The sequence below is a fragment of the Lipophrys pholis genome (assembly GCF_963383615.2).
Source record: "Lipophrys pholis genome assembly, chromosome: 4".
NCBI classification, from domain to species: Eukaryota; Metazoa; Chordata; class Actinopteri; order Blenniiformes; family Blenniidae; genus Lipophrys; species Lipophrys pholis.
The window spans coordinates 12,412,838-12,437,705 of record NC_137637.1 but is presented as its reverse complement, the minus strand read 5'-3'; the positions used below and the strand labels follow the sequence as shown (position 1 = coordinate 12,437,705).

Here is a 24,868-nt window from a genome sequence, read left to right as displayed (position 1 = left end):
GCAATAGAAATTGACTCAAACCTACAATTTAGAGTCAACAAATGAACCTATGAGGGTTTATAAACATGCAAACCATGTTCAACTGGCTGTAATGTGAAAACGTAGGTAAATCAACAAAAAAAGTACAATATCGATCATTTTTGCTTTTCAAACCATGGTATTTTGCAGAAAAGTTTCAGCAATAGTCTAGACTGAGTGTATTGATCAATACTTTTATCATCTGCCTGCAGACGTGCAATGGCCATCACTGGAGAACTGAAAAAAAAAACAACATCCCACTCATCACACCTCGATTCAGTCAATATGCTCCAACGGTGGATAAACTTCTCTGCCCTTCATTCAGAGGGCGGGAAATGAATTGGGGTCAAGAGGGAGAAGAAAACAACGAAGCAGGAGAAGGACAACATTTTTTAATTTCTTGATGATAAGTTAATTAATAGGAATTAGATGTAAAAGTTCATTTATGTCTTTGGATATACTGTAATCTATCAAACAATCAGATGAGAGTCATTTCTACAATTCTGCTCCCAGTTTTCCATGTATGGTTGCTTTGTGGTGGCAGGAGTAATAACAATGAGAATCTAATCCTGAAGAGGTTGGTATAGAAGATCATATATATTTAGATTTTTGTGTAAATTTATATCAATTAGTTAATCAAGTCTTTTCTTGGGCAAAGTCAAAGGACTTACTGATTTGTTTTCCTGACAATGACTAAATTGTTAGAGACACTAACTATTAAACTGTCAATAGGACATAAAAGAAGAGAATCTATTAGTTTGAACACAGAAGTACATTCATCTCTACCAGCATGTTCGACAGTTATAATTCATGGAAAGGTGTTAAATATCAGTCGTTTAAGTCAAAACGTGCACAAATATCCCACATGTTTTTTGGGAGTACTAATTGATAGGAGCAATTACAATTTGTCTTCAAATGTAGGAAATGGACAAATTCATGTGGCATTTAGCACAAAAAACTAAAATCTCAGTGGAGAAATTTCAGCTTGAAATCTAAAGATACTTGAGAGGGGAAAAAAAACAAACTGTTGTATAAAATGTTTCCACAGTTTATTTATCAGGACTTCAGAGACAAGTGATCCCAGCAGACTGGGGAAAAAACAGGAGAAAAGCCACTTTGAAAATTTAAACATGGTGCAATATTCATCACAAAGCATCTTGAGTTGATGGTCACATGTGAAGATAAATAATATTAACCAACGTTCCCGGTCCCTCGACCAGTTCAAGCACAGATCTGAAGTATCATTGCATTAACAGGCTAAAGAACGACTCAATTATTCACATGTAGAGAACACCACAATAACCACAAATCAATAAAACACGTACAGATTCAAGTAAAACACTGGTTCTACACATAATACTTTAATATATTTTTTGACGATCGACTGCATTTTGCACGGCATTTATCCCACTGATAGGTTACTACAAAGCAGTTTTATATCTTTCACAGTTTCAAACCTGATAGCTTCATCCCAAGTACCCGTTTGTACAAAAAGCTAATTCACCCTTCACCACTCAGCAATGTTTGTTTAGGTTACAATCACAGATAAGTTAATTTCAGAGTCCATTTAAGAAATGGAAAAATCGAGTTGAATTATTATTTTTTTTGTTCTTCAACAGAGAGCTGGTTTTAACGTTGTCAACTGAATGACACCTCAGCCTCTGATTGTCTTATTTTTTGTGTGTGTGGTTTCATTACAAAACAATCAACCGCTCCCACGAGTGGCCCGACGTGAAAACTGTATCGTTTTCAGCATTTGTGTCGTTTCCGTGGAAACAGACTGTTTTTGAAACGTTGCCGCGTAAACAATAAACTTTTCTGAAATGAAAACACAAAGATCTACACAGAAACGATGCGTATTCACTTGAAACGTTGTCGCGTAAACAGGCTCTAAATTAGCAAGTGTGATTGAAACTCTTCATTATCTTAATCTTTACAGTTCACTTAATATATCCATGTTTACAAATGACTCGTCAATACTCCTTCCACACGTATTCTGGGTAAAGTACATTCTTATGGACTCGGATGGGATCTTAGGACTTGTATCTGTACTGTGGATTAAAAGGTATCCTAAGACATTTTTGATCAAGGATTACTTGTTTCCCCTGCTACCTTTCCACCAGCTCTATTAAGACTTTTCAGTCAAAATCACGGACGTCAACCTGAGAAAAAGAGAGAAGGATCAACAAAGTGTTCATTATTAACCCCTTAGGAACAACCAATGCTGCGGAAAATGAGTACTTCTCCACCATTCATTCAATCCTTCCAATATGCTTCGAGATTAAAGTGGTCTGATTGGATCGACCCTGTCCTTAAAAGCCATGAAAATCTATCAGGAGAAAAACATGTTCTATAACTGTGATTTCTTACCTCCCACTTGATGTGTGGCTCTCAAAAGCAATAAATCTCTCTTCATGAAGTCTCTTTATACATTGATTGCTGCTACAGTGGACACATTTCCTGCTGAGAAATCGGCGGCTTCCACTCCGAGGTGGTTTAATAAGTCTGTCACGTGTGGATTTAGGTGACAAACACACTTTTTTTGTTGTTGTTCTATTTGCAGTCCGACAGACTTTTGAGGCTGATGTAGAGGGAGCTGACCATGGTGGCCTCGTCCTGCATGGCCTCCTTCAGGTCAGGCCGACGGCCGCACATCAGGGTCACCACCCTCCGGGGCAACTTCCCGCTGAACAGCAGGTAGATGCAGGGGTTGGCGCAGCTGTTCAGGCTGGCCAGCAGCATCAGGATGGTGAAGGTCGCAGCTAGAAACACAGGCACAGGGTTACGAAGCAAATATTTGAACGTTTGTTGAATTTGAGGGTCGTCTTGTAGAAGAAACTCTTTGAGTGGATGAATTCAAACGAATTGTCCATGATCTGATAAAACAGATTTAGAATTTCCACTTTTAGGCCCCTTCAGCACAACAGAATGAAAACGCGTTGATTTTGCATTTTCGTTTGCGGAAAGTTTAGCATTTCCAGAGCAACGTTTTGAAAACGATGTCTGTTTACATGGAAATAGCAGAAACACTGAAAACAATGTAGTTAACATGTCGGGCCAGCGTTACCTATTTATTTAGAAACTTGTTCACAGTACACCTATTAGTATTTATTAACCGTATCTTTTTCATCTCAATGTATGTTTTTTTTTTTCTTAAATGACAACAGCACAGTGTACATAGTACAGGGTTCATTTCACATTTACAACATATACATATGCACGAGAAGCGTGTACACAAGGCTTCTGCGTGTCCCTGTGGGATTTGAAGCTCACACATTTGACACAGAGTGACATTTACAACCACTATAGCAGTGTACAACCACTATAGCAGGATTAGTGAGGATGGAGGTGAAACAAACTACATCGTGTCGGCACGTTATCCTCTTCCAGGGACGTCAAGGGAAAAAAAAAGAGAACGTGAATAAAATAGACATTTTCACATCAAGATGTAAATGTATGTATAACATATGAAGCTGCATGTACACATTTTCATATCAACAGATATGAAATCTGTCAATCCTCATGACAGGGATTGAGATGATCGCATAAAATTCCAGATGTTTCTTCAACAGACACACACACACGCACACGCATACACAGAAAACATTCTAAACACCCAACAACAACATCTCCATCTTGTCATCAGAGGAGTAATTCAATATGGCAGTGGTGTGCATTTTAAAGTGCAAAGTGAAAACCTTTAATCCGTTTCCATGGCAATGGTGGTCGGAGCCACTGAAAACACTACTTTTTGAAAATAGCTCCTGAGGTGGAACTTTTAGAAAACGCTCCGACTTCGTCTTTGTGCAAAAGGGGAAGACACAACTTTTTTTAAAAAATACATCAATTTCAGCATTAATGCTGTTTCTGTGTAAACACACATCATTTTCAAAATATTGCTGCGTAAACGCAAAACTTTTCTGAAATAAAAATGCAAAAACAATAAATTTTCCCTCAAAATGTTGAAGCACGAATGGAGCACAGTTGTTGTGTAAACGTCTCCCAAAATTCTACAAAAGCTCCTCGTTTTCACTCAAAAATGTTGTCGTGTAAACAGGGTCTAAATGTCTAAACAATTCAATCAATCAATTGAATTTAACTAGCAGGATATTTTCAAGTCATATTGAACAACGTCAGCAAGGATGCTCGTTTTCTGGACAATACTTTGGTATTCTTGCATCTTTTTATTTCATTTCATTTTGGTAAATTTATCCTCATAATCTGGCTATCGTTGTGGCTGTGTCTTTTTGCAATAAGTCCCTCTCTTAACAAAGGCTCCAATTCATTTTCCATCTACTTTGAGGTCAGAAGACATAAGAGTGTGTGAGATATATTTCTATGGGTGTCTCTTACACTGCAAATAGGACTGCGCATGCATTAAAATCGATATTGTTAATGCATAAAGATCATTATAATCGATGACAATTGAATGTTGGATATAAAGTAGGATTAGACAAGTTTTACTTCTTCTATACCTCTTTTCAGACATGTCAATAGGATATAGGATGCATGTATGTATATGGGCGTATTCTCAAATATAGATTATTTATTTTTTCTAAACACATTTTGATAAAATGTAACTTTAGTTAATTATATTATCATTAAGGGTTTTTGTGTATGTGTGCGCGTGTGTAGATTATATATGATTATATAGGGTATACATGATGAGGTACATGCTTAAAAAAGATGGAAGGAAATGGCCAAATCCAAAAACTCCTATCAAAACTGAACAGATTAATTATTATACTGCTGTTTGGGAGGTTTCATCTTTTCATTAACTTAAATCTTGATCCAAAACCTTGAAGAATTAGGAAGAAACTCGCCCCTTTAAATGTCAGTTGTCTTATGAAGAAGAAATTGTCTGCTTATGAGGAAAATATAGATTTTTATAATGATGAACTTTCCAAATATACTCAAAATAAAAAACATTACAGAATATATTTTGTAATTAATCTAAAGCTCTACACTTCTGTAATTCACCTTAATAAATATGAAATAAAGATCATTAATAAGAAACCTAATTGTTATATTTCCCCCACATTATTTGTCGGACAAGGGATTCATCAAAAAGCTAATCTCTTATTATAAGTGACTTTTCTCATCTGGTTCTATCACAAAATATAGCCAGAAAATGCATAACTACTATCTACAGTACAAGAAAACAAAAACATATTAATGAGTAAATGTGTTTTCCACATTGAAATGATCTGTTTTTCTAAAATGTTTATGAAGTGGCTAATCGTTATAATCTCCCAGTAAGGAAGAGTATTAGGGCCACTGAAGAAAAAAAATATATATTCGGAGGCTGAAAAAAAAAAAAAAAAAAAACCTTCGTGCGCTTCAGAAAAAGTCGAGATTTTGTTTTCCACGGAGAGACGTCTATCCATCCCTCATCATTTGATCACATGTAAAATCACATTAAATCACTTAATTGTGACTATAAAGGGTTGCTTACTGCTTATGAACATGTGATTTTACACTGGATTTCCTTGATTTATAAGAACATTTAAATAAGCAGCCCGGGATCCGTGCCTTTGTCCTTCGTATTCGACGAACTTCCACGACGGAACCACGCAGCAGGCTGCTCCGTCTCTTCTAGTCCTGGTCCTGATGATAACTGACCGTGTTTATAAATTCTGTCCTGAAGCATCTTTTCATCACTTCATTAAACCGCCTGAGATGCATTCTCAGGACGCAGTCACACGCGCTGGCATGTGGATGGACGGACTTTGCAAAAAACTTATAACTTATTTTCCACTGTGAAAAAAAAAAATCTCGACTTTGATTTTCGACTTTTTCTGAAGTGCATGAAGGGGTTTTTTTTTTTCTTCAGTGGCCCTAAAACTCTTCCGTACTCCCAGTCCCTATTTTTATTTATTTTTTTAAAGTCCAATAACGATGTGAATGTTGCTTTCAAATGTTTGTTTGTTCCCTGGCTGGATGTGTGCGGTTCTCTCTCACTCTGGGTGGGCGCCTCGGAGTCCCACACGGACCACAGCTGCACGGTGAAGAAGGGCGTCCAGCACACGATGTACGCCACCACGATGACCACGGTCATCTTCACCGTCTTCACCCGGGCCCTGGACACCCCGGCCACGCTGCTGGCCCGGGAGGAGGACTGCGACTTGCCCTCCGCGGCCGCCTCCGCCGCCGCTTCCCAGGCGTGCTGCGTCTTCATGTGGAAGTTGACGCGCACCGTGCGGCAGATGCGCACCTGGCACACGATCACGGTGAGGATGGGCAGCACGAAGATCACCAGCGTGGTCCAGGTCACGTAGGCTCGGAGCCCCCACGGCTTGACGAACTGCGCCCAGCAGTCGTAGACCCCCGGGGCGACCTCCACCCGGGAGAAGATGAAGACCTGCGGCAGGCTGCCGATGAGCGAGACGCACCAGGCGGCGCACACCGGGCCGTTCCAGCGCGCCCTGCGCCTCTGGAACGTCACCATGGGCTTGCACACGGCTTGATAGCGGTCTATCGTCATCACCACGATCATGTAAGTGGAGGAGAACATCCCGACCACCTGCAGGTACTTCACTGCCCGGCACAGCGCGTCCGGACCCACGAACCTGTCCGTGATGTCCCACAGGAGCTGCGGACAAACCTGGAAGAAAGTGACCACCAGGTCGGCGACGCACAGGTGGAAGACGAAGACGCGCATCCTGCAGAGCTGCTTCCTGCGCTTCCAGAGCACCAGCAGCAGCCCAAAGTTCAGGACGCCCGCCGTGATGAAGATGATGGCCAGGAGAGCGATTTCCACCTGCGCCAAGCGCTCGTCCCGGGGCTCGTCTGCAGCCAGGGGGTCCCCGACGTTCCGTTAGTGAGATTGACACTGAGCCGAGCCATGCTCTCACACCCAGGAGCACCAGCAGCTACATAACAGCTGCTGGAGAGGAGAAGCGCCCAAATGTCAGCAGGCACGCTGGAAGTCAAGTTTGTACAGACTCTCAGTGACTCCAAGAGAAACTGCGGGCTGACATGATCATTTACCAGAGCAACGAGCTTCTTGGTAGAGAGCAGGAGGCTTTATGTGTCTTCATCTGCGAGGTGGCTCCTCCCCTCCTGCACCTTTATTCCACCGAGACACGCAAGCATACCTGTACATGTACTAATTAGAATATCAGAGAATCTCTTTGTCCTGTTATTTCTTCACAAATAAAAAGTTTGAATTGTGAAGAAAACGTGTGATTTCATGAGTTCTGTCATGTTGTATATTGAATATATTCGGTTTTGTCCATGTAAACAAACAAAATTGAGTTTGTGGGATAAATCTTAGGGTTTTTTTCCAGTTTTAATCATATTGTTACAAAAACTTTTAAAAGAGACACCTATATGGAAATGGATTTCACTTCTATGGCGCTTGTCCCTTGATTTAACATCTGTAATCACGTCGTTTGGGGTTCGGTGTCTTGCTCAAGGACACATTGACATGTGGGGAATCAAACCTGCAACTGCTTCATTGAGCGACTACTCCTACCAGCCGAGACACAGCGTCCCTACGTGCGTGCTATCTTTGTGTACTCCAAAGCATGCACAATAAACAAACACTGACTGTTTCCAAATAACGACTTTATGGATTTATAAATATAAAGAGAACAACAGAGCCGCGTCATTCCGACAGCTGAAAGTAAACAATTCAAAAGACAAAGAAACTCTCCGCTTTGGATTTTTAGTATTTCACTCTAGTTTGAGCTCATTCTTACGTCCACGCCTCGTATTCAGAGATGAGAGGGGTTTCAGAACGTTCCAACCTGCAGAGCTCCGAGACGTTACAGAAGTCAACAAAGCAAACAAACAGAACAATCACTTCAAAAGAAAATGCTTCTATCAGCAGATCTGGATCGTCTTTCTTTCTGCCGGCACAGTAACGGTGCGACCGCATCACCCCTGCTGTAGTATCGTCTCTCGCACTAAAGAAAAAGTCCTTTTTAAGGCGTCACATAACTGAGGAGTTCGTCTTTGTCCATCTGGTAGCGGCTTTTCTTCCAGATGTCGCGCAGCTTCTGTAAGTTGGCGCCGATCTCCTTTCCCGAGGTGACGCCTATCCTCCGCAGGTCGTGGCCGCTGACGGGGAAGCGGGGGATGGACCACCTGCTGAGCTGCGACAGCAGCTTCACCTCTCCTTGGTACTTCAGCAGCTCGCACACTTTGCTCTGGGAATCCAGCTCCTTGTTCTGAAAAAAGGGTGGGAGGGACAAGAGCAGCGACCGGCGACGCATCTGCTCTGAATAACATGATATTTTCCAAGAGTGAATTAAATGTAGGTTAGTTTGGCTGTCATCTGTCATAATATGTCTGAAGAACAAGTCTCAACTACTTATTCCCAAAAAATTTTATAAAATTGGGGGGATTGTCTTTCAGCCACTTTTATCACAAAAAGATAAAAGACTATTCTTTAAGTGAAGCTCCGACTGGTTCCTGTTCCAACCCGCTCTGACAAACCACCAAGAAAATGGAACAAATTCCAAAGAAAACATCTGAAGAGGAGCAGGCGCATCAACAGAGGGAGCGGACCTGAGATATCAGTGATGCTGCCATGAAACTGGCCTCAAAGCCACGTCGTCAGGGTGACTTAGGAAAAACATACAGAATGTAGCAGCGACAGGAGAAGCTTGTTTTGGACTTTCCATCGTGTTTTGCACCACAAAATATGATTAAAATCGGCTTTAAGTTGAGATGGTAGGAATTTTTCTTTAGTAATTGTTTGGTTTTGTGAAAATACACCTTTTCTTTATACACTCTGCACCATAACAAAGACAAACCTAAGAATTTTAACTTGAAGGATATTATGACAGTATTTTACCAGTCCGGTCCACTCCAGATGAAGCTGGGCTGCATGAGGCCGTTGAACTGAAGTGAGTTTGACACCCAGCGATAATGAGACTTCATCACATCTCAATCATGTGAAGAAATATGCATCTTAAACAGGTATGTGCTTATACACACGTTTAAACTGACAAAAACTAATGACTGATTAACAGATTGAGCCAAAGTTCACATCAATTTGTCACTTTTGACAATTGGAACCAAGAACGTGACTGAAAAGAACAAGGATCCGTCTTCAAGATGGACGACATTGATTCAACCTGGCACAGTGGTGAGCGGGTCTGACTCCTAACCCGAAGGTTGCGAGTTCAAACCCTGGCCTTTCCACTGTGTTGCGTCTTTGAGCAAGGCACTTTGCCCCATCCGATTGTCCCTGGGGGCAGTATATATATATATATAAACTCTCACCCGCCTAACATTTTGCCCTGGAAAGCCCTCGTGGCCTGGAAAGGGTTTAGTTTAGTTTGTTTTAACTACCTGGCAGCTCTTGAAAGGTAATGTGTGTTTTCATGGTACAGAGAAGCTCCATCTCTCGACTTTCTGGTATTTCTTTTTAATCTTCCACACGTCACAAACTGTTCTGGACCTTTTCCTACAAGCTCTATGTTGATCTGACGCGTGTCTCCGGAAGTTTCTCGCCTGAGGAAATAACCCTGGTGTCTGCACGCCGACTGCTTAGTGTAACCAGCCGTTAGATTCTCGTACTTTCTTTGACAGCTTTTGCTTCAAAGTTATTATCAGGGGTTTTTAAATTCTCTCCACTGACCGATTAGGCAATCAGCCGTTTGCTTAACGTGCCAATAAGCCCAAATAAACAAGCAAGCTGTCAAGAGTTCTTTAAGTTACATTTCAAACTGTGACAGAAATCTTTACGGAAAACTTTCATGGATGTTAAAAATGTCACTTTCAAAACAAAACTATATTCTCCACACTTAAAAACGTGTGTGTGGCTGCAGCTAAAAGCAGCGATAAACACTTCTCTGACAGAAGTCTCTATAACTGTCATGTGTTGAATACTGAAAACAAACTTACGTCCACGATGAAGTCGGTGAAAGGTTTGAGGCTGTCCAAGTCGCCTTGGTCCTTCCTGAGCTCCCGCCGGTGTCTGACCAGGAACTGAGCGCCGCTCTTCTCCTCTCTGGACAGCTTCAGCCGCAGGTCCATCTTCTCCACATCGCCTGCCGAGCGCAGCAGGGCGGCCAGGATGGTGGTGGGTTTGGGAGAGTGGGCTTTGGCGTTCTGCCACACTCGCTTCAGCTCGGCCACGTCGCCCCCTGGAGGCAGACCTGAGGAAGGGGAGGCAGAAGACGGTCAGGTTCGGACCTTCTGCTGGGTGGTGCTGCTGCTGGTGAAGTCCTGTTTGCATTTCTCTGGACTGCAACTGGCTCCTTCTCTTTGTTCCTGAATACACTGGATCCATATGAACTGATCATTACCTTCTGTGGAGTTTTATAGGAACACTCTCAGTTGAAATAGGTAAAACTTTGCAATGAAAAAACACAAGATTCCTGCAGTCCTACTTAAACATGTATCATAATTCTGTTAATTAAATTGGAAAATGATTTTCATGAAGTTCTACTTGTAAGATCAAGGAGCAGGGATGACCAGAGATAACACATACTGAGTTAAATAGTACTTACATATATCAAAATCACATTAATCTTAGCTTTCACTTTATGATTGACTTTATTGAGCTGCAGGTAAATAATTAAGAGTCATTGACTCTACTAGATGTGAGGAAGGTAAAATAAGTGGAATATGCAGTTAAAAGTTCAGTTTTTGTTTCAGACTCAAAGTAGGAAATGAAAAGTGAGATCTCAATCCTTCACGCGTCAATTGTTTCACCCAACATCATAAGATCTGCCTCCCCTCTCACCGATATACTGGGCCAGCTGCAGGTCATAAACCAGCTCCAGCAGATGAGCCGCGTGGTTCCCAGCCACGATCTTCTTCAGTTCCCCCCAGATCCGCTCCCCGGAGATCCCCGCCAGACCGCGGCCGTTCTCCCTGATGGCCGCCAGCGTCTCCTGCTCGTGCTCGTGAGGCTCCAACGCCACTTTCCCATAAAACCTGCGGCGAAGTAACAGTGGCGGTCTATCATGTTTGTCCCTTTCATTAGTTTAGAGTTAAAACTGAGCAACCCGAGGATGAAAAAGGGCGGCTCACCTGAAATATCGCAGTATTCTCAAGTAATCCTCTTGGATTCTTTGTGCAGCACTGCCAACAAAACGCACTTTATGGTTCTGCAGGTCTTCGTAACCTTTGAAATAGTCGTACAGGGTGCCATCGAGACCTGAGGGGGGGGGGGGGGGGGGGAGCAAAGCAAACAGAGCGAACCTGAAAAACAAACTGGTGGCCCAACATGCCTACGACTTTGTTTTGTAAACAGACATCGTTTTCAAAACTTTGCCATGTAAACATGAAACTTTTCTAAAACGTCATGTGTTCCAACATCCTCCTGCTCCACCGCATGAAGCCTGGTGATGTCATGTGACGCACGCAGGAGCCCACCTCTGATGGGAGGGTGCAGCCGTCGCTGAAAGACAAATACCTAAGAACATGGAGTTGATGGTGAGGTCCCTCCGCTCGGCGTCTTTCTGCCAGTCGGTGGTGAACTCCACCTCGGCGTGGCGTCCGTCCGTCTGAACGTCCACCCGCAGCGTGGTCACCTCAAAGTTCTCGTCGTTCAGCTATGAACAGGAGAAACAAACAAGTGTATTTCAAATCACGCTTGAAGCCTGAGGTTTCATCCACGTTTCCAGATAATCTATGGAAATGGCACAAACATTCCAAACTTTAAGACTCACTTGGTTCAACAAAGTATTTAAACATCATCTGCAGCATCAACAGATTATTTCTACTGTATTTCAACCCATTTATAACTGGAAAATTCATAAAGTAACAGAGAGCAGAGAACCAGAGCTTCATGTTCCTATATGAGTTAATAAGTTTGACAGTTCAATCAGAGAAAAGATTCCCAGATATATTTAATGAGTCTCTGAGAACCGCCACACAGTGACACTGAAGGAGTTCCAGATAATGAAGCTCATATGAGAAAAGGAGAAGTCGGTCACTGCACATTTTGTCAAATTCTACAGCAGTAGAATCTGAATAAAACCAGTTGATCTAGAATTTTTGTGTTTTAATTAAAACACTGAGCACTTAATTAAAACGCATTTCTATAAAACTTTTTTTTTTGTCATTTCAGCACTTTTAAAACTTTATATTAATACAATTTCACTTTATTTCTGTCTCGTTATCGAGCTTGTGAAAACGACTGCTTGAGGTCTTCAATGTAAAGACATCAAGAGACACTCTGTAACCACATTGAACTGTTGCTTTACCTCCGAAAATAGAGATTATTCCATCTCTTCACCCTAAAGCTGCTGATGTGATGCGTCCGCTGTCGTGCTAAACGATGAATTATTGCCATGCGAGTTGCGATTTATCAGTTGAATCCGATCACGTGGGACGTCGTCGTGTTGTCTCCCACAGCAGAGACATGCTTGATAAACGTGTGTGAAGCGGTCTGAGAGAGGCGGCGCTGGCAGATATGGTGGACTGAAGCATGTTGGAGCTTGTAAACCGTTTCCTGCTTTACTTTGTGAGGACGACGGCAGGTTCTCTGTCATGATCATTTTTGTCGTGCGCGAGGTTCTTGTCAGCCCATCCTTTCAATTCAAGGACGAGTTAGGATTCTGGTTTTTCTAAAGCTCATTTGGATTTGCAGGAGGCGGCGCAGCCTGAGACGTACGTTGTTCTAAACTATTGTGGGACAAGTAGACATAGAAGATTTTTTGGGGCGTGAATTTTTAAACATTAACAAAAAGTCACACTGTTTTCACAAGTTGCTTCTCAACAGCTACTCTGGTGACTAGAAGGGTCGTTAAAATAGTCTCTAAATCAGGGGGGTCAAACATAAGGCCCGTGGGCAAAACAACCGGCCTGATTGAGGCTCCAAACCGGCCAAATGAAACCATCAACAACTCTGAGTCTCCAGCTGCTCGACTCTTTGGTGGCAGTCAAGCGTTTGTACAAACATTCGTGCAAAAAGCTGCAACATGCAGCACTTACAGGAGCTTTTAGACTTTTCATTGAATTTTTGCCATTTGCAACTTTTTCAAAACTTCTTCAAAGTTTATATTTAAAGGTTATTGTGGCTCTATTTAACCGGTCTGGCTCAAACAACTGAAATGTGTTTGACACCCCTGATCTACAGCATTTACTGTGCATTGTTCTCTAGTATGCAAATACAGCCTCTATTATTATTATTATTATTATTATTATTATTATTATTACTCCTTGAGGAAGAGCCTCAAATCTCTCCTGCAAAACACGTGCAGGCCTTTATGTAAAGAAACTAACAAAAGTGTCAAATCTACTCATGAAGTTTAAAAAGTAGTCAAATATCCACGTATTTTTTTATAACTTGTCCGGGTTACAGCACCAGCATTTTCTATACAAAAAGATGAGTACAAGTGCGTATCAAAGAAAATACATCTTTGAAAAGGGAATTATTTTTTCTTTTACATTCAAACTAACAAGTTTCAAGCAGTTTGAAATGATGATTCTTTTAATTATGTCAAGTTTAACAAATCTCAGGAAATATTCAGATTTTATAAGATTGATTTTTGAGTTCCATGAGATAAAATATAAAAATGCTTGAAATATTTATGTGTGATAAATAGAAAATGTATGGCAGTTCCACTGTTTGCATTAAATTTCCTTTCTTTTTTTAGATCCTTCTGTATTAGTTACTCTTTTGAAAGTAACTAGAAGTTGGTTCGATGCCGTTTAAGGACTCGTGAGACATCCTGAAATCATCCTTTGTCCGGTCCAGCTGACTCGGCCTCTCACTCGGGCTGTGATGGTCCCATGCTTCTCTCCTTTGTTATTGATCATCCTGACGCCGGCACCCTGGAACATGAGCTTCATCTCCTCTGGAGTGGCCGTGGTGGCGAAGTCCACATCTTCAGGCCGCTTGCCGGACAGCAGGTCGCGTACGGCCCCGCCGGCTATCCGCAGCTCGTACTGATTCTTCGCAAACAACTCTGGAAAGACCCAGAAAAACCCATTATGAAACAGACGGGACAAAAAATACAACTTGAAGAAAAGAAGGCGGCGGCAGCATGCACTCACAGGAACCTACATCTCTATTGTCGCTTTGACCTTCACTATAAGCTGCTGTACAATACTGTTTATATTAGATTGTTTGTCTTATTTTATTCTATTTGTCTTTTCTCTATTATATTTTGCTACACTGTGACCTGGAAACCGTGCTTCATTTTTTATCATGTCACGTGACTCGAATGACAAAATAAAGATGCGTGTGTCTGAGCTCAGGATCATTTCATGTTGAATACTGTTTTACCTCAGATCTGCTTCACATTTGTGACACTTCTCAGGATGCTTCATTCAAATCTTCAAACGTGTATGAAAAGTCACAAACTTGAATGTTTGAAAGCTTTAAAAAGAGCCACACACAGAAGAGTGTGTTGAGGAGAATCGATGTTGTGTCAACAGAAGAACTAATTTAACAGACTTAAATTATTTTTTAAATCCACACAAGGAGGGAAACTTAAAAAAAAAAAAGCCATACAAGACAGCATGTTCTACTATATATTTGCATTCAGACAAAGTTAACTTTATTCACTCAAGAGACACAGGTTTACTAAAACAAAGCCTTGTATTTTTCATTCATTGGAATCTGTTTTACAAGCCAATACAATAATATTTGTTGCACTGTGAGTCTTTGGTGAGCACTGGAGAACACCCTTGGTTTGATTCCAGACTTGGATGCTTTTTTGTCCTCGTGGATTTTGTCTAGTTTTCTGTCCCAGTCCAAAATCAATGTGCATTAAGTGCAATGCTTCACCCAAAGTGATCTTAGGTATGAAAGTTTGTGGACAACATCGGTCTGTCTGTTTGTCCTGTGATGGAGTGACTGTTCAGCGTGTATCCTGCTATTCAGCCAATAGTAGCTGTGATTATATTAGTTCGTCTCCAATCCTGAGGTTTGAGATGAATCAAGTTTACAAGACGGTTGGATGGACCTTCATTTATTTCATATCCTATAATATTCATACCATGCAAATATAATTCTGTCCACATGAAAATTAGCTGATTACAGTACTGATTTTACAATGTTACATCTTCAAACTCTTGAATCCAAAGTATTTAAAGCTCTGACATTTTGAGTTAACATACCTCCAACAACCAGAGCTGGACTTTGTCTCACCTGTCAGTCCATTCAATCCCTCACTGAACAGAGACTGGAACTCACTGGTCTTCAGCTGCATCGTGAACAGACTCCTCCAACACACACCTGCCCGAACAATCCCACGAGGACTCAGTATTCTGCTCCACATGTGCTTAAAACAACAACAAACACAGCGTCATGTTTGTCTCTTTTCACCACGCTCACGAGTCAATGTCATGCGGTCCGCGTGCACCAGTCACACCGCTTCAACACGACCAGGTGGGACATATAGGCAAGGGAGTGTGAATGAGTGAAATGGTCATAAAAAGAACTAACCTGGGCCTGAAGGGAAAGATTTCATGAGCAACTATTTCTCCACATTACCGACATCCACAGTGCAACGTTGTAGGGAGACTTCCGGTACGCGTGCTCTGACCAATACCGTCACGCGTGAGGTTACGTCAGTGGGCGGAGTTTAGTTTGACCTCTCGTGGGATCTTGTATGGGCGCTTTAGATAGAAAGGTGGTGCGAACTCTCGCGATATCCAATATGTGCTTCAGGTGGCTCTCCGAGCTGTCAGATTAGTGAACCGGATGCACTGGAGTTTCGGATTAACTGGTTACCATGTTGATTGGTGAACGACTGCCTTTAGCATTTTTTTTGTTACTGCTCATAACAGCAGTTGTTAAAATAAGACTCACAAAAGATACGACACTTTAAAACTGTATTGCCAATGCGGTTAAATGGCGCTATATTTCTGTCGTGTTTGTAACTTCTGCTGCTACTAACATCAACAACAGACGCTGGAAGGAAGTCGGCCATCAGTTAACAGGGAAGCCAGTTAATCGGAAACACCGCACAAACAGCACAGTGGACAGATGGCGAAAGTGGAGTTGGCGCCGATCAGGCCGTGGGATGACTTCTTCCCCGGATCCGAACGATTCGCTAAACCAGACGTGAAGGACCTGGCCAAGTGGAACAACCGGGTCGTCAGCAACTTGCTTTATTACCAGACAAACTATCTGGCCATGGCCGTGGCTGTGTTCCTCATCGTGGGGTGAGTACAGTGACACTGAAACGTGAACAAGTTGTCTAAGTGTGACAGCTGCTGCTGGGAATCAAAACTCACCTGTTTGTGGCTTGTTAGCAAGCTGTGATCTTGGGTTTTATAAGTGAGAATGTGTCCTGCTTTAAAAAAAAAAAAAAGACAGAAAAAAAAAAAAAGTACAAGACAGGCTGTGGAAAAGTTGGACCGGGTCCCGTTAGAATGAATGGAAAGTATTGTGCAGCTCATCACGTGATCAAAGCCTATACGTCAATAAATCAAGGGATTTAGAGAGAAAGAGATCAAATAATGCTTTTAAAAAACTGAAAAAGCTAATATTTACACATGTGACTTATATGGTGAGTCACCAGGTTGAGTCAAAAACATAATCTTCTGCTGAGTTCCAGTTTATCCAACAATATAACCATTCTTAATCCTTCATTGGGAAAAGTACTTTACATTTGACCACTTTAAAAGTTAAGTTCAGTCTTATAAATTAACTATTTTATTAAAATATTGGACACTTCTGCGACACTTCTAGTATTACACACAAAATCATTGGGTGTCGCTCCATGGACACATATAAATGAATAAAAGCTACATTAAGTCAAACATATGCTCCAAATCTCCTATTTACACTATTTCTTCATCATAGATGGGATGCATTATATTGTAGGACACCAGCACTCAGTCGTGTATCAAATATATGTTCATTTTGAGATGTTTGTGCGATAAGACATGAAATGTGTGTAAATTTGATCAGCTCTTTTTTAAATAAGCCCACAAAGTCTTCAATTATCTTTCAAAAGCAAAGGCAAAGTCCTTCAAAGAGTGCCTTTATAAACGGTTAATGCATGTATAGAACCAAAACTGGATTCTCTGTCAGCTCCATATAAAGTAGATGGTCGGATCTCTCCTGTACCAAGTATCTTTACTTGGATCTTTGCCCAAATTAAAGTCCAGCTGGCTAAAAATAGTGATGCCCTGTCAGGGTCAGACTGCTGAGTCATGTGATGAGAGCATATTGTTGCTATGATCATGGACTGTTTTGTCTTTCCAGCTGTTGCACTGAAGAAGGCACACAGGAGAAAGGCTCGAGCCGCCGTTCAAACTCCAGTATTGGAAGATTTGCCAATGAGTCGTGAACTTTGACACCTAACTGGCGGTTTAAAAACAGCTAAACGGACAGCGCACATAATCTCATGATAGTGTTGAGTTAAACGCAAAAGAGCAGCATGCAGGGATCAGATGTGCAGAAGGATTGAAATCAAAGTTTTGTAATCAAACTAAACAATTTGAAGCTAAATTATATATATATTTTTAAAAACCTTTAAAGTTATACAGATGGGAAACTTCCTTTTCTTTCTTCAATAGCTTGAGAAGATCAAGAAACACTGAAACCAAATCTACACTTTTCATTTTTCGGTGCAAGTGTTGGGTTTTGTCAAGAGTCTGTCTCGAAACTGTGAGTCTTGTGGTCGCACTCTCAACGTTTTCAGCTCACTGAGTTGAGGAGAACTGACACGGCAGGAAACGCCACATGCAAGAGGCACGGTTTAGTCAGAGTGACAGAAATACTCAAATCAGTTGTTTTGGTGTCTCATGACGGCCCACTGTGGCTGAAAAAACATAACCACCTTCTTGATTTAATATCAGTGCAATATTAGCGTACAGAATGAATTCCAAATAGGACAGACATTATTGGTAGATGGCAAAAAAAACAACCACAGGACATGCAAACCAAAGGTTTTTAATTGGTTTGTCCACTAGAGGGCACTATTTACCTTATTTTCCACTATTTAGGGCAGAGGAAGGCAACTTTAATATTTCTGAGGGCTCCAACATCTTCATCCTCACTGCCAGAGCTTCAAATTGTGAGCGATGAGCTCTAACACGTTGAATTATAGGAATAATGGTAGCATATTAAAATAAAATAAAAAATAGTAGTTATTTTGTGCCTCTCATTTTAATTTACATGCATACTTTTTGAAAAAAAAACACACTTTTTAGAGGAAATTCAACCAATACTTAGTTAAAATGTGTTAACGATCATCATGAGCGACTCATTGTTTGTGAAACCAGTTATTTTCTAATTTCTGCCCAGTCCAAATCTTATTTGTATATTATTTAATGTTTTCAGTTGTAAAGTCCAGCATCCATCAGGCTTTCAAAAGCAAGTTTTTAGTCTGAAGCAAGGGTGTTTCTAACGGCGCCAAGTCATCCTACATACTGCACAATTGACACTTTTCTCAACATCCACATTCACTTTTTACTGTTGAGCGTTTCAGCAAAGTTGCGTTTCCACGGAGTCGGAGCGTTGTCATGTAAGCGACCACCCAGAACACGACCAAAGTCTGTCCTGCTCACTTGAAAACCTTGTCGTCTATACGTAGCCTTAAACTTGTAGCTTCTCCAACAGTTCAAATGTCATACAAAGGAAGTTTTGTTGGAATTCACTTTTCCACATACAGATCCACACATTCCTGAGTTCATCATCTATGAAATATCACCCGATTCCAATCGGTTAACTTCAATGACTGTACAGATCATTGGTAATGCTTACATTTCATTTACATGATCATATAAGTTTCTCTCACAGAGCCTGACTGTATACAAAATCCAGCAACAGGAAAAGGGAACACATCAATCCAGTTTTAAAATCTGTACTCTCACAACTTGTTATATAATACAGCACGAGGCAATACCAGAGAATATCCAGCTGCAACAAGACAAAAAAAACAGCACATCTAACTAAACAAGGCAACTCTTCAATAGGTGGCACATAATGATAAAAAGCATGATGAAAGAATAAGGAATAAAATGCTAATTATCATCAAATGGATAATGTGGACTAATGAGAGGCCAGTGGAATTGAATGAATAAACAAAAACCTGCTGGATATCTGCACAGAAAGTACATGAGCCAAAGGAACATTGTGTCATTATAAGGTGACGATGTAGGAAAATCAAAACATTCCGGGAAGAGGGACAAAGATTCATGATTCAGGTTATGAAGCTCTTCTGATTTTAAAGGGTGTAACATTTCCTCTTGAAAATAGGCGAGTCTGTATTTAATTCAATAGACACAAATGGAAGCTCGCAAAGTAATCAGTGGGAGACAAAAGGGTAGCGCGTCAGGCTGGCAACTACTAATTTGTTCCACACAAAGGGTTGTAGCTGTACGAAAGTTTGAATTAAAACTTTATTCATGGGAAAATGTAGTTATCATAGCAGCTCCACATTGAAGAAAAGATATTAAAATGTGAAAAATGAAGAAGAATGAATATTGCAATACGATGACGGAGAGAAAATCTGATTTTAAGTGTAACTTTAGTATTTTCCATAGCTAATGAGAGATAATAGCTTCTCCAGACTAATCTACAGTAGACTGTGCTGCTGCGTCCAATCAGACGTCGTGTTGTGGTACTGAGAGCATGCCCCCCCCCCCCTTCAGGTTCCTGAACCCTCTGGGGATGTTCACTGCCATGGCCGTGGTGTCGGGGGTCTTCATGGGCTCGGTGTGGGCCGGGGACAACCGGGCCGCCATCAACAGCTTCAAGAGGCAGAACCCCACCGCCTTCGTTGCGGCCGTCATGGTGGCCAGCTACTTCCTGATCTCCATGCTGGGAAGCGTCATGGTGTTCATGTGGGCCATCACTCTGCCTCTGGCCTGTGAGTCTAATGCAGCTCCACCGCTCATCCCACAAATGCTTGTACCTTACAAATGGTTCAGTTTATACTTTCATGACTCATTTAGCTTCCAGATTTCTTTGAAAGATTTGGGGCGAGTGGTTTGACCTTTATTCCAGAGAGAACTTTGAATATTTCATATTTATGTTTTCGTATAAGTTCCAGACGTGTTGCTGGATGCTGGCGTTGTGTTGGATTTTAAATGGTTTTTACTGCTTTACTTCTACATTTAGAGTTCTGGCTGGGAGAAATACTCGTGCAAAATGAAAGAATCAGCTTCCAAAGGGTTATAGACTAACTGGATTTGCGATTATTTCCAAGTAGCGTTACTGCAACAAATAATTCCTTACGTTTTGAGCGCTACTGATGTCATGCTGTCTGAGTTATTTTTGTGAAAGTAAAAAGATAATCTTAACGAGGGGGCGGTCCTTGTGCATTTGATACGACTGGTAACACCTCAGGAGAGCGTCTGCCACTTCAGTATTACATTTTTATTAACCCACATGGAGCCGAGTGACCGAAGACATCCATGATATATCTTTTCTTCTCCTTTTTGCTCTGTGTCTTTTACATGTGCAGAACCTGACTGCACTTTATGTCATTTATTTATTTATTTGCAATCCTGATGAGTGGAAGCTGATTAAAATGGCTTTTTATTTTTTCCTCTTCTAAACATCTTGAAGAATTTTGTGCCGTTTTGCATCACAGTGTTACTTTCAATTGAATTTCTATAGCGCCAAATCCAACACAGTCATTTCAAGGCAGTTTGACTGAGAAAACCGGTGGAAAGGGAAAAACTCCACTCTGACAGGGGGAACCCTGCGGAACCAGAGCCCGAGGTGGAGACGTTCTGCTGTTAGAGGTCAGAGGTTTGACTTCATGAGCTTGTTTCTGCTGAACGCTCAGTGTCGCCCTCCTCTGTGTTGCAGTGGTATTTGCACACGCCTCCTTCCGCCTCCGCAACCTGAAGAATAAGCTGGAGAACAAGATCGAATGCGCCGGGCTGAAGCGGTCCCCCATGGGCCTCCTGCTGGACGCACTGGGTCAGCAGGAGGAGAACTTCCAGAAGATCCAGAGCTTCCTGGAGGGGAAACTGAAGGAGTGACTGAACTGAAGGAGACACACACACACACACACACACACACACACACACACACACACACACACACACACACACACACACACACACACACACACACACGTGTGTCCTTGATTTTTGTCCAAAGAGCAGAACTTTGGTTTCTGTGTAACACATTTCTGTAAATCTGTCCAGTCCAGTGTTTGACTCCAGAAGGGCTCTGTCTTCACCTCCGGGTATCTTGGACTTGTCGGGGCTCCTCCTCCGCTCACTCGCACACGCCAAGAGACTCCAAAGACCTGAATTGTTTCAAGATTAGTATTTATTTAAATTTTTTTTCAATAATCTCCTCATATAAAACATAACGGGTGTACATGGAAACTGACCGACCTTTTTCTGGCGCATAGGGGAAAAAAAGGGAAAAAAGAAGCAGACAGAAGACATGCTTCTGCTTTGTCTCCACTCGGATCGCTTTGTCAATATTTAAGACAAGAGACTTCAAAGGTGCACATCAGTCCTGCCCCCCCCCCCCCCCCCCCCCCCCCCCCCCCCCCCAGGTGATGAATGGGCTTTCCTTTCCACTTATCCCAAATGCTAATCAATAGGTGTGCAGTAGATTAAAGTGCGGAGGGTTGAATTCATCATCACTTGCTCACTTTTAAGTCCAGGTTAGGCGCTCTGTCAACTGTTTGTTTAGTTTTTTTTTTCCTTTTTAAACTTGTTGTATTTGTGTTTAATTAGAGGATCAGTGGGGAAAAACTCACTTCTGGGCTTCAGACGTTTGCGTGTTCAGGGCTGCACAGAATCGGGTAAATATGCAATAATGATGCAATTTGTGAGGAATACAAACAATTTACATGAGGTTGCTTTTGTTTTTTGTTGTCGCAGATCTGAGACTCGGCACTGTTTTTACCATCTAATGTTGAATTTGTTGCTTGATCATTGTTTTTTCCTTGATGTTCTCTTTCTGACTTCTGCCATGTGTCCACCAGATGTGAAATATTTAAAGCTGTCAATAAATAAATTAGTTTTTTGTAGAATTTCTCCTCGTAATCCAAATTCTGTCATTTTGAATTTGCAGGGCAGGAATCCAAAGATGAGGTAAGATTGAGTCATCACAGCTGACTCAATCTTTGGTGATTTGATGATAAATTTGTGCGATACGTCAAACCAGTGAGAAAACTGACACCCTGGTACATGCTACATGCTACATGTGTAGTAGCAGCAGTCCCCCCCCCCCCCCCCCCCCCCCGTCCACACAGAGACGGAGTCGCAGCGTTTTTGATCGTTTCCACCTTGGAAGCCGTTTTCAAAAAGTTAGGTTTTCAGTTGCTCCAAGCACCGTTTGTCAAGTCCACAGACTCCCAAAACACTACGAAAGTTTCGCATTTCACTTAAAAACATTGTCGAGTAAACACCGCTTTATTTATATACAGAATTTCTAAAAAATTTGGATGGACTCCACGTGAAAGCGACTAAACAGGAATCCATCATTTGGTTTGAAGCAAACTTGATATTGACGTAAATGAACAAGACGGTAAGAAGGTGGACTTTTTGAGAGGCTGACCACCTCCTGCCGGTTATTGGACCCCTCTCCGCATCCCCAAATGTGGAGTGAACGCTTGCACCGGTGGCAGTAAACTCATGTGGAGTCTTGTTGTGGAGGGGCACACTGTAGGCCATTGTTTCTCCTGCAGCTGCCGGGGAGATCCTGTCAACACGTGTGCACTGCTGCACACCCGACAGGTGTGTGCCTGTGCCGTCGACCTCCTCAGACGTGTAATTCAGGAGAGGAGTTGCGCTTGTGCAGCACCCGGCGACAATGGATCATTTGTTTTGATCGTCAAAATGAGTGTGATCACATTGAATAATGAAAACGTAGCTGCATTGCGGTGCACTCATGCTGTCTGGTGTTTTCCACAGAGCAGCAGCGAGGTGCGCCGTTCTTAGATTCTGCTGGGGTCTGCATACTTTCACAGCGCAGCGCCTTGGGATTGACCCTGCTATCCCCTTCCTCCTGAGAGGCTTTTGGTGTTTTGGCTTCGCTAAGCTGGTTATCCAGCCTCATAACTCAAAGGGCCGGCCGTTGAGCAGATCTGGCTATGCAGACCTCCACCACAGCCGATCACGTGACCCATTAATGATGACCCGCCATGACCTCCGCGGTCTCCCTCATGCGAGCCGTTCCCATGCAGCCTCCTTGACATAAGGTCGTCCATACGAACAAGACATGTGACCGATCAGCTAATCCCACGGCGGCACCCTTCATCGCTTGTCAGAGCCATTATTACCCCCGATCGAGGTAAAACTGCTGATCCTGTGGAAGCATGATTTACTGCCACTTTAATCAGAGTTTGGCCGAGTGCTGTGAGCTTTGCAGCCTGTGACACTTGTAACGTGTCCTGGGACTGGTTTTGATGGAAAAGTCCATCGAAAGAGGATTTAAACAGCCTCATAAAGCCATCACTTCCCTGTATACACACCCAGCAACACAGAACGGCCCTCGTAATCATTTTAGAGTCTATTCATCTCATCAGGTTGTTGTTTATGTTTAATAGCTGCTTGCAGCCTTCATCGCTTGTCAGAGCCAAGCTCCTTTAGTACCTCATTTCCACATTTTCTTTTTGTTTTGAATTAATGAAACATGAGATTTTAACAGACTACCGTCTTGACTACCATGTTTTTATATCATAGTCGCCTAACTATTTATCACATTTTAACACTTACCAGCACATGCACAAGCTTCATTGTCTTTTAAGCCTCTGCTGTGCCTGTAGATGAATATATAAAGTGTCAGCTGATATCAACATTAACACTTATTCTAAGTGTTTCTATTTTCATGCAACATGATGCAAATGTGACAGAGGTACTATAACAATCCATAATTCTAATTCTAATCGGAACAATAATCTTAATCAAAAGAGCTCAATGTTTACGTGGTAGAAAATGTAGTAATGTGATTTGTAGTAATGTAATGTAATAGGTTTTATTTGAGGTTGAAGAACATAACGCCAAATGAAAAGGATAAAGGCTCTCCAATGCATTGAGGAAAACTGGTTGTTTTCTGAAGGCCTCACGTCCATTTACACATCTAATGCTCTGCTAACGTCATTTGGTGCAAAAATATGAGAACTGGTCACTTAAGGCCTCTTCATCCTCCACAAGAACAAGAAGAAAGTTGGGCAGTGCGGGGTCCTGCCGAACAAAATGACGCCATTTCCTTCGGCCTGCTCCCTCTGGCTGAAGAAATTTGTTTCGGCTCTGCCAACCGCCCTGGCCGAACTATGTGGGTGCCGCACTGCCGTGTGCTGCGCATGGGTATTCCAGCTCGCTAATAACTGTCAGTATTATTTTAATCATATTTAGCTTGTAACATCGCTACTGTACGAGCCCCGCAGCTCGTAGGGCAGGTCAGAGGGCAGGATAACGTGATGCACCTGAATGCATCACGAAAAGCTGTCAGCTCCTCTAGTTAAAACCGGACCAACATCGCGCTCAGACAAAAACTCTTTTATTACTGAAACAGTTAAGCAAAATGTATTTCTGAAAGCACTGGAGGCGAGAAATAAACTGCAGTAAAAAGTTAAAACGCCGCTTCACAGACGTGGCTGCTGTGAGGGGGCGTGGCCTGCGAGTTCGACAGCTTCTTATAATGAACAGTCCGGTCGAAAAAGCTTATTTTTTCGGCAGCTGGCTGACGTCACTGACAAATTTTCTTCTTGTTCTTTTGGATTCACAAAGGCAGTATGCAGGGGCCTTTAAGCCACGTTTACACAACAACGAAAACGAGTGTATGTGCAAAACTTTCTCCACTTTTTGGGGGGTCCGTTTACAGATCCCCCACCCCCGTGGTAACTAATTATTTCTCTTCATGAGTCAGTAAACAAACATGGCGGCCCCCATCGTGGTATGACTCGTGCTCTGTATTCTAGTTTTATCATCCATATTGGTAGTTTTATAGCTGAGACTCACCCCTTATGGCACGCTATTCATCTTCTGTCCAATCGAATGT

General features: G+C 42.0%; 3 protein-coding genes across 6 annotated transcripts; 1 reads left to right on the top strand and 2 right to left on the bottom strand.

The window, feature by feature from the left end:
- Positions 1-1,051: 1,051 nt before the first annotated feature.
- Positions 1,052-6,835, bottom strand: avpr2b.1 (arginine vasopressin receptor 2b, tandem duplicate, 1; the record flags this gene model as incomplete). The annotated part of the gene is made up of 2 exons (XM_080462315.1): positions 1,052-2,780; positions 5,980-6,835. Coding segments are annotated over 2 exons (1,065 nt in total), but the record flags the coding sequence as incomplete, so codon positions are not given.
- A 457-nt stretch (positions 6,836-7,292) lies between these two features.
- trnt1 (tRNA nucleotidyl transferase, CCA-adding, 1) lies at positions 7,293-15,491 on the bottom strand. Of its 3 annotated transcripts, none has more exons than XM_080462452.1 (8): positions 15,380-15,491; positions 15,083-15,215; positions 13,702-13,895; positions 11,396-11,534; positions 11,011-11,137; positions 10,721-10,914; positions 9,877-10,130; positions 7,293-8,192 (listed from the first exon to the last, which is right to left on the bottom strand). In XM_080462452.1, exons 2-8 carry the CDS (start codon positions 15,210-15,212, stop codon positions 7,947-7,949), a joined length of 1,284 nt encoding a protein of 427 aa, XP_080318578.1. In that variant the 5' UTR covers positions 15,213-15,215; positions 15,380-15,491; the 3' UTR covers positions 7,293-7,946. The 3 variants fall into 3 exon arrangements, with proteins under 3 accessions (XP_080318578.1, XP_080318580.1, XP_080318579.1); XM_080462454.1 differs by having other exon boundaries at positions 7,568-8,192; positions 15,052-15,215; positions 15,380-15,455; XM_080462453.1 differs by having other exon boundaries at positions 7,568-8,192; positions 15,128-15,215; positions 15,380-15,455.
- Positions 15,492-15,787: 296 nt separating this feature from the next.
- arl6ip5a (ADP-ribosylation factor-like 6 interacting protein 5a) lies at positions 15,788-21,377 on the top strand. 2 transcript variants are annotated; one of them, XM_080462500.1, is made up of 3 exons: positions 15,788-16,101; positions 19,543-19,760; positions 20,708-21,377. In XM_080462500.1, exons 1-3 carry the CDS (start codon positions 15,923-15,925, stop codon positions 20,881-20,883), a joined length of 573 nt encoding a protein of 190 aa, XP_080318626.1. In that variant the 5' UTR covers positions 15,788-15,922; the 3' UTR covers positions 20,884-21,377. The 2 variants fall into 2 exon arrangements, with proteins under 2 accessions (XP_080318626.1, XP_080318627.1); XM_080462501.1 differs by lacking the exon at positions 20,708-21,377 and adding an exon at positions 20,513-20,613.
- Positions 21,378-24,868: the final 3,491 nt, after the last annotated feature.

What these genes read in the sequence shown, in the direction of transcription:
- arl6ip5a (XM_080462500.1), top strand. Translation starts at nt 15,923, where the DNA reads ATGGCGAAAGTGGAGTTGGCGCCGATCAGGCCGTGGGATGACTTCTTC. An exon ending in GCTGTGTTCCTCATCGTGGG is followed by an intron (nt 16,102 to 19,542) that starts GTGAGTACAGTG and finishes CCCCCCCTTCAG; the next exon opens with GTTCCTGAACCCTCTGGGGA. An exon ending in CATCACTCTGCCTCTGGCCT is followed by an intron (nt 19,761 to 20,707) that starts GTGAGTCTAATG and finishes TCTGTGTTGCAG; the next exon opens with TGGTATTTGCACACGCCTCC.
- trnt1 (XM_080462452.1), bottom strand. Translation starts at nt 15,212, where the DNA reads ATGTGGAGCAGAATACTGAGTCCTCGTGGGATTGTTCGGGCAGGTGTG. An exon ending in GGGATTGAATGGACTGACAG is followed by an intron (nt 13,896 to 15,082) that starts GTGAGACAAAGT and finishes GGGTCTTTCCAG; the next exon opens with AGTTGTTTGCGAAGAATCAG. An exon ending in GCAGCTGGCCCAGTATATCG is followed by an intron (nt 10,131 to 10,720) that starts GTGAGAGGGGAG and finishes CCCCTTCCTCAG; the next exon opens with GTCTGCCTCCAGGGGGCGAC.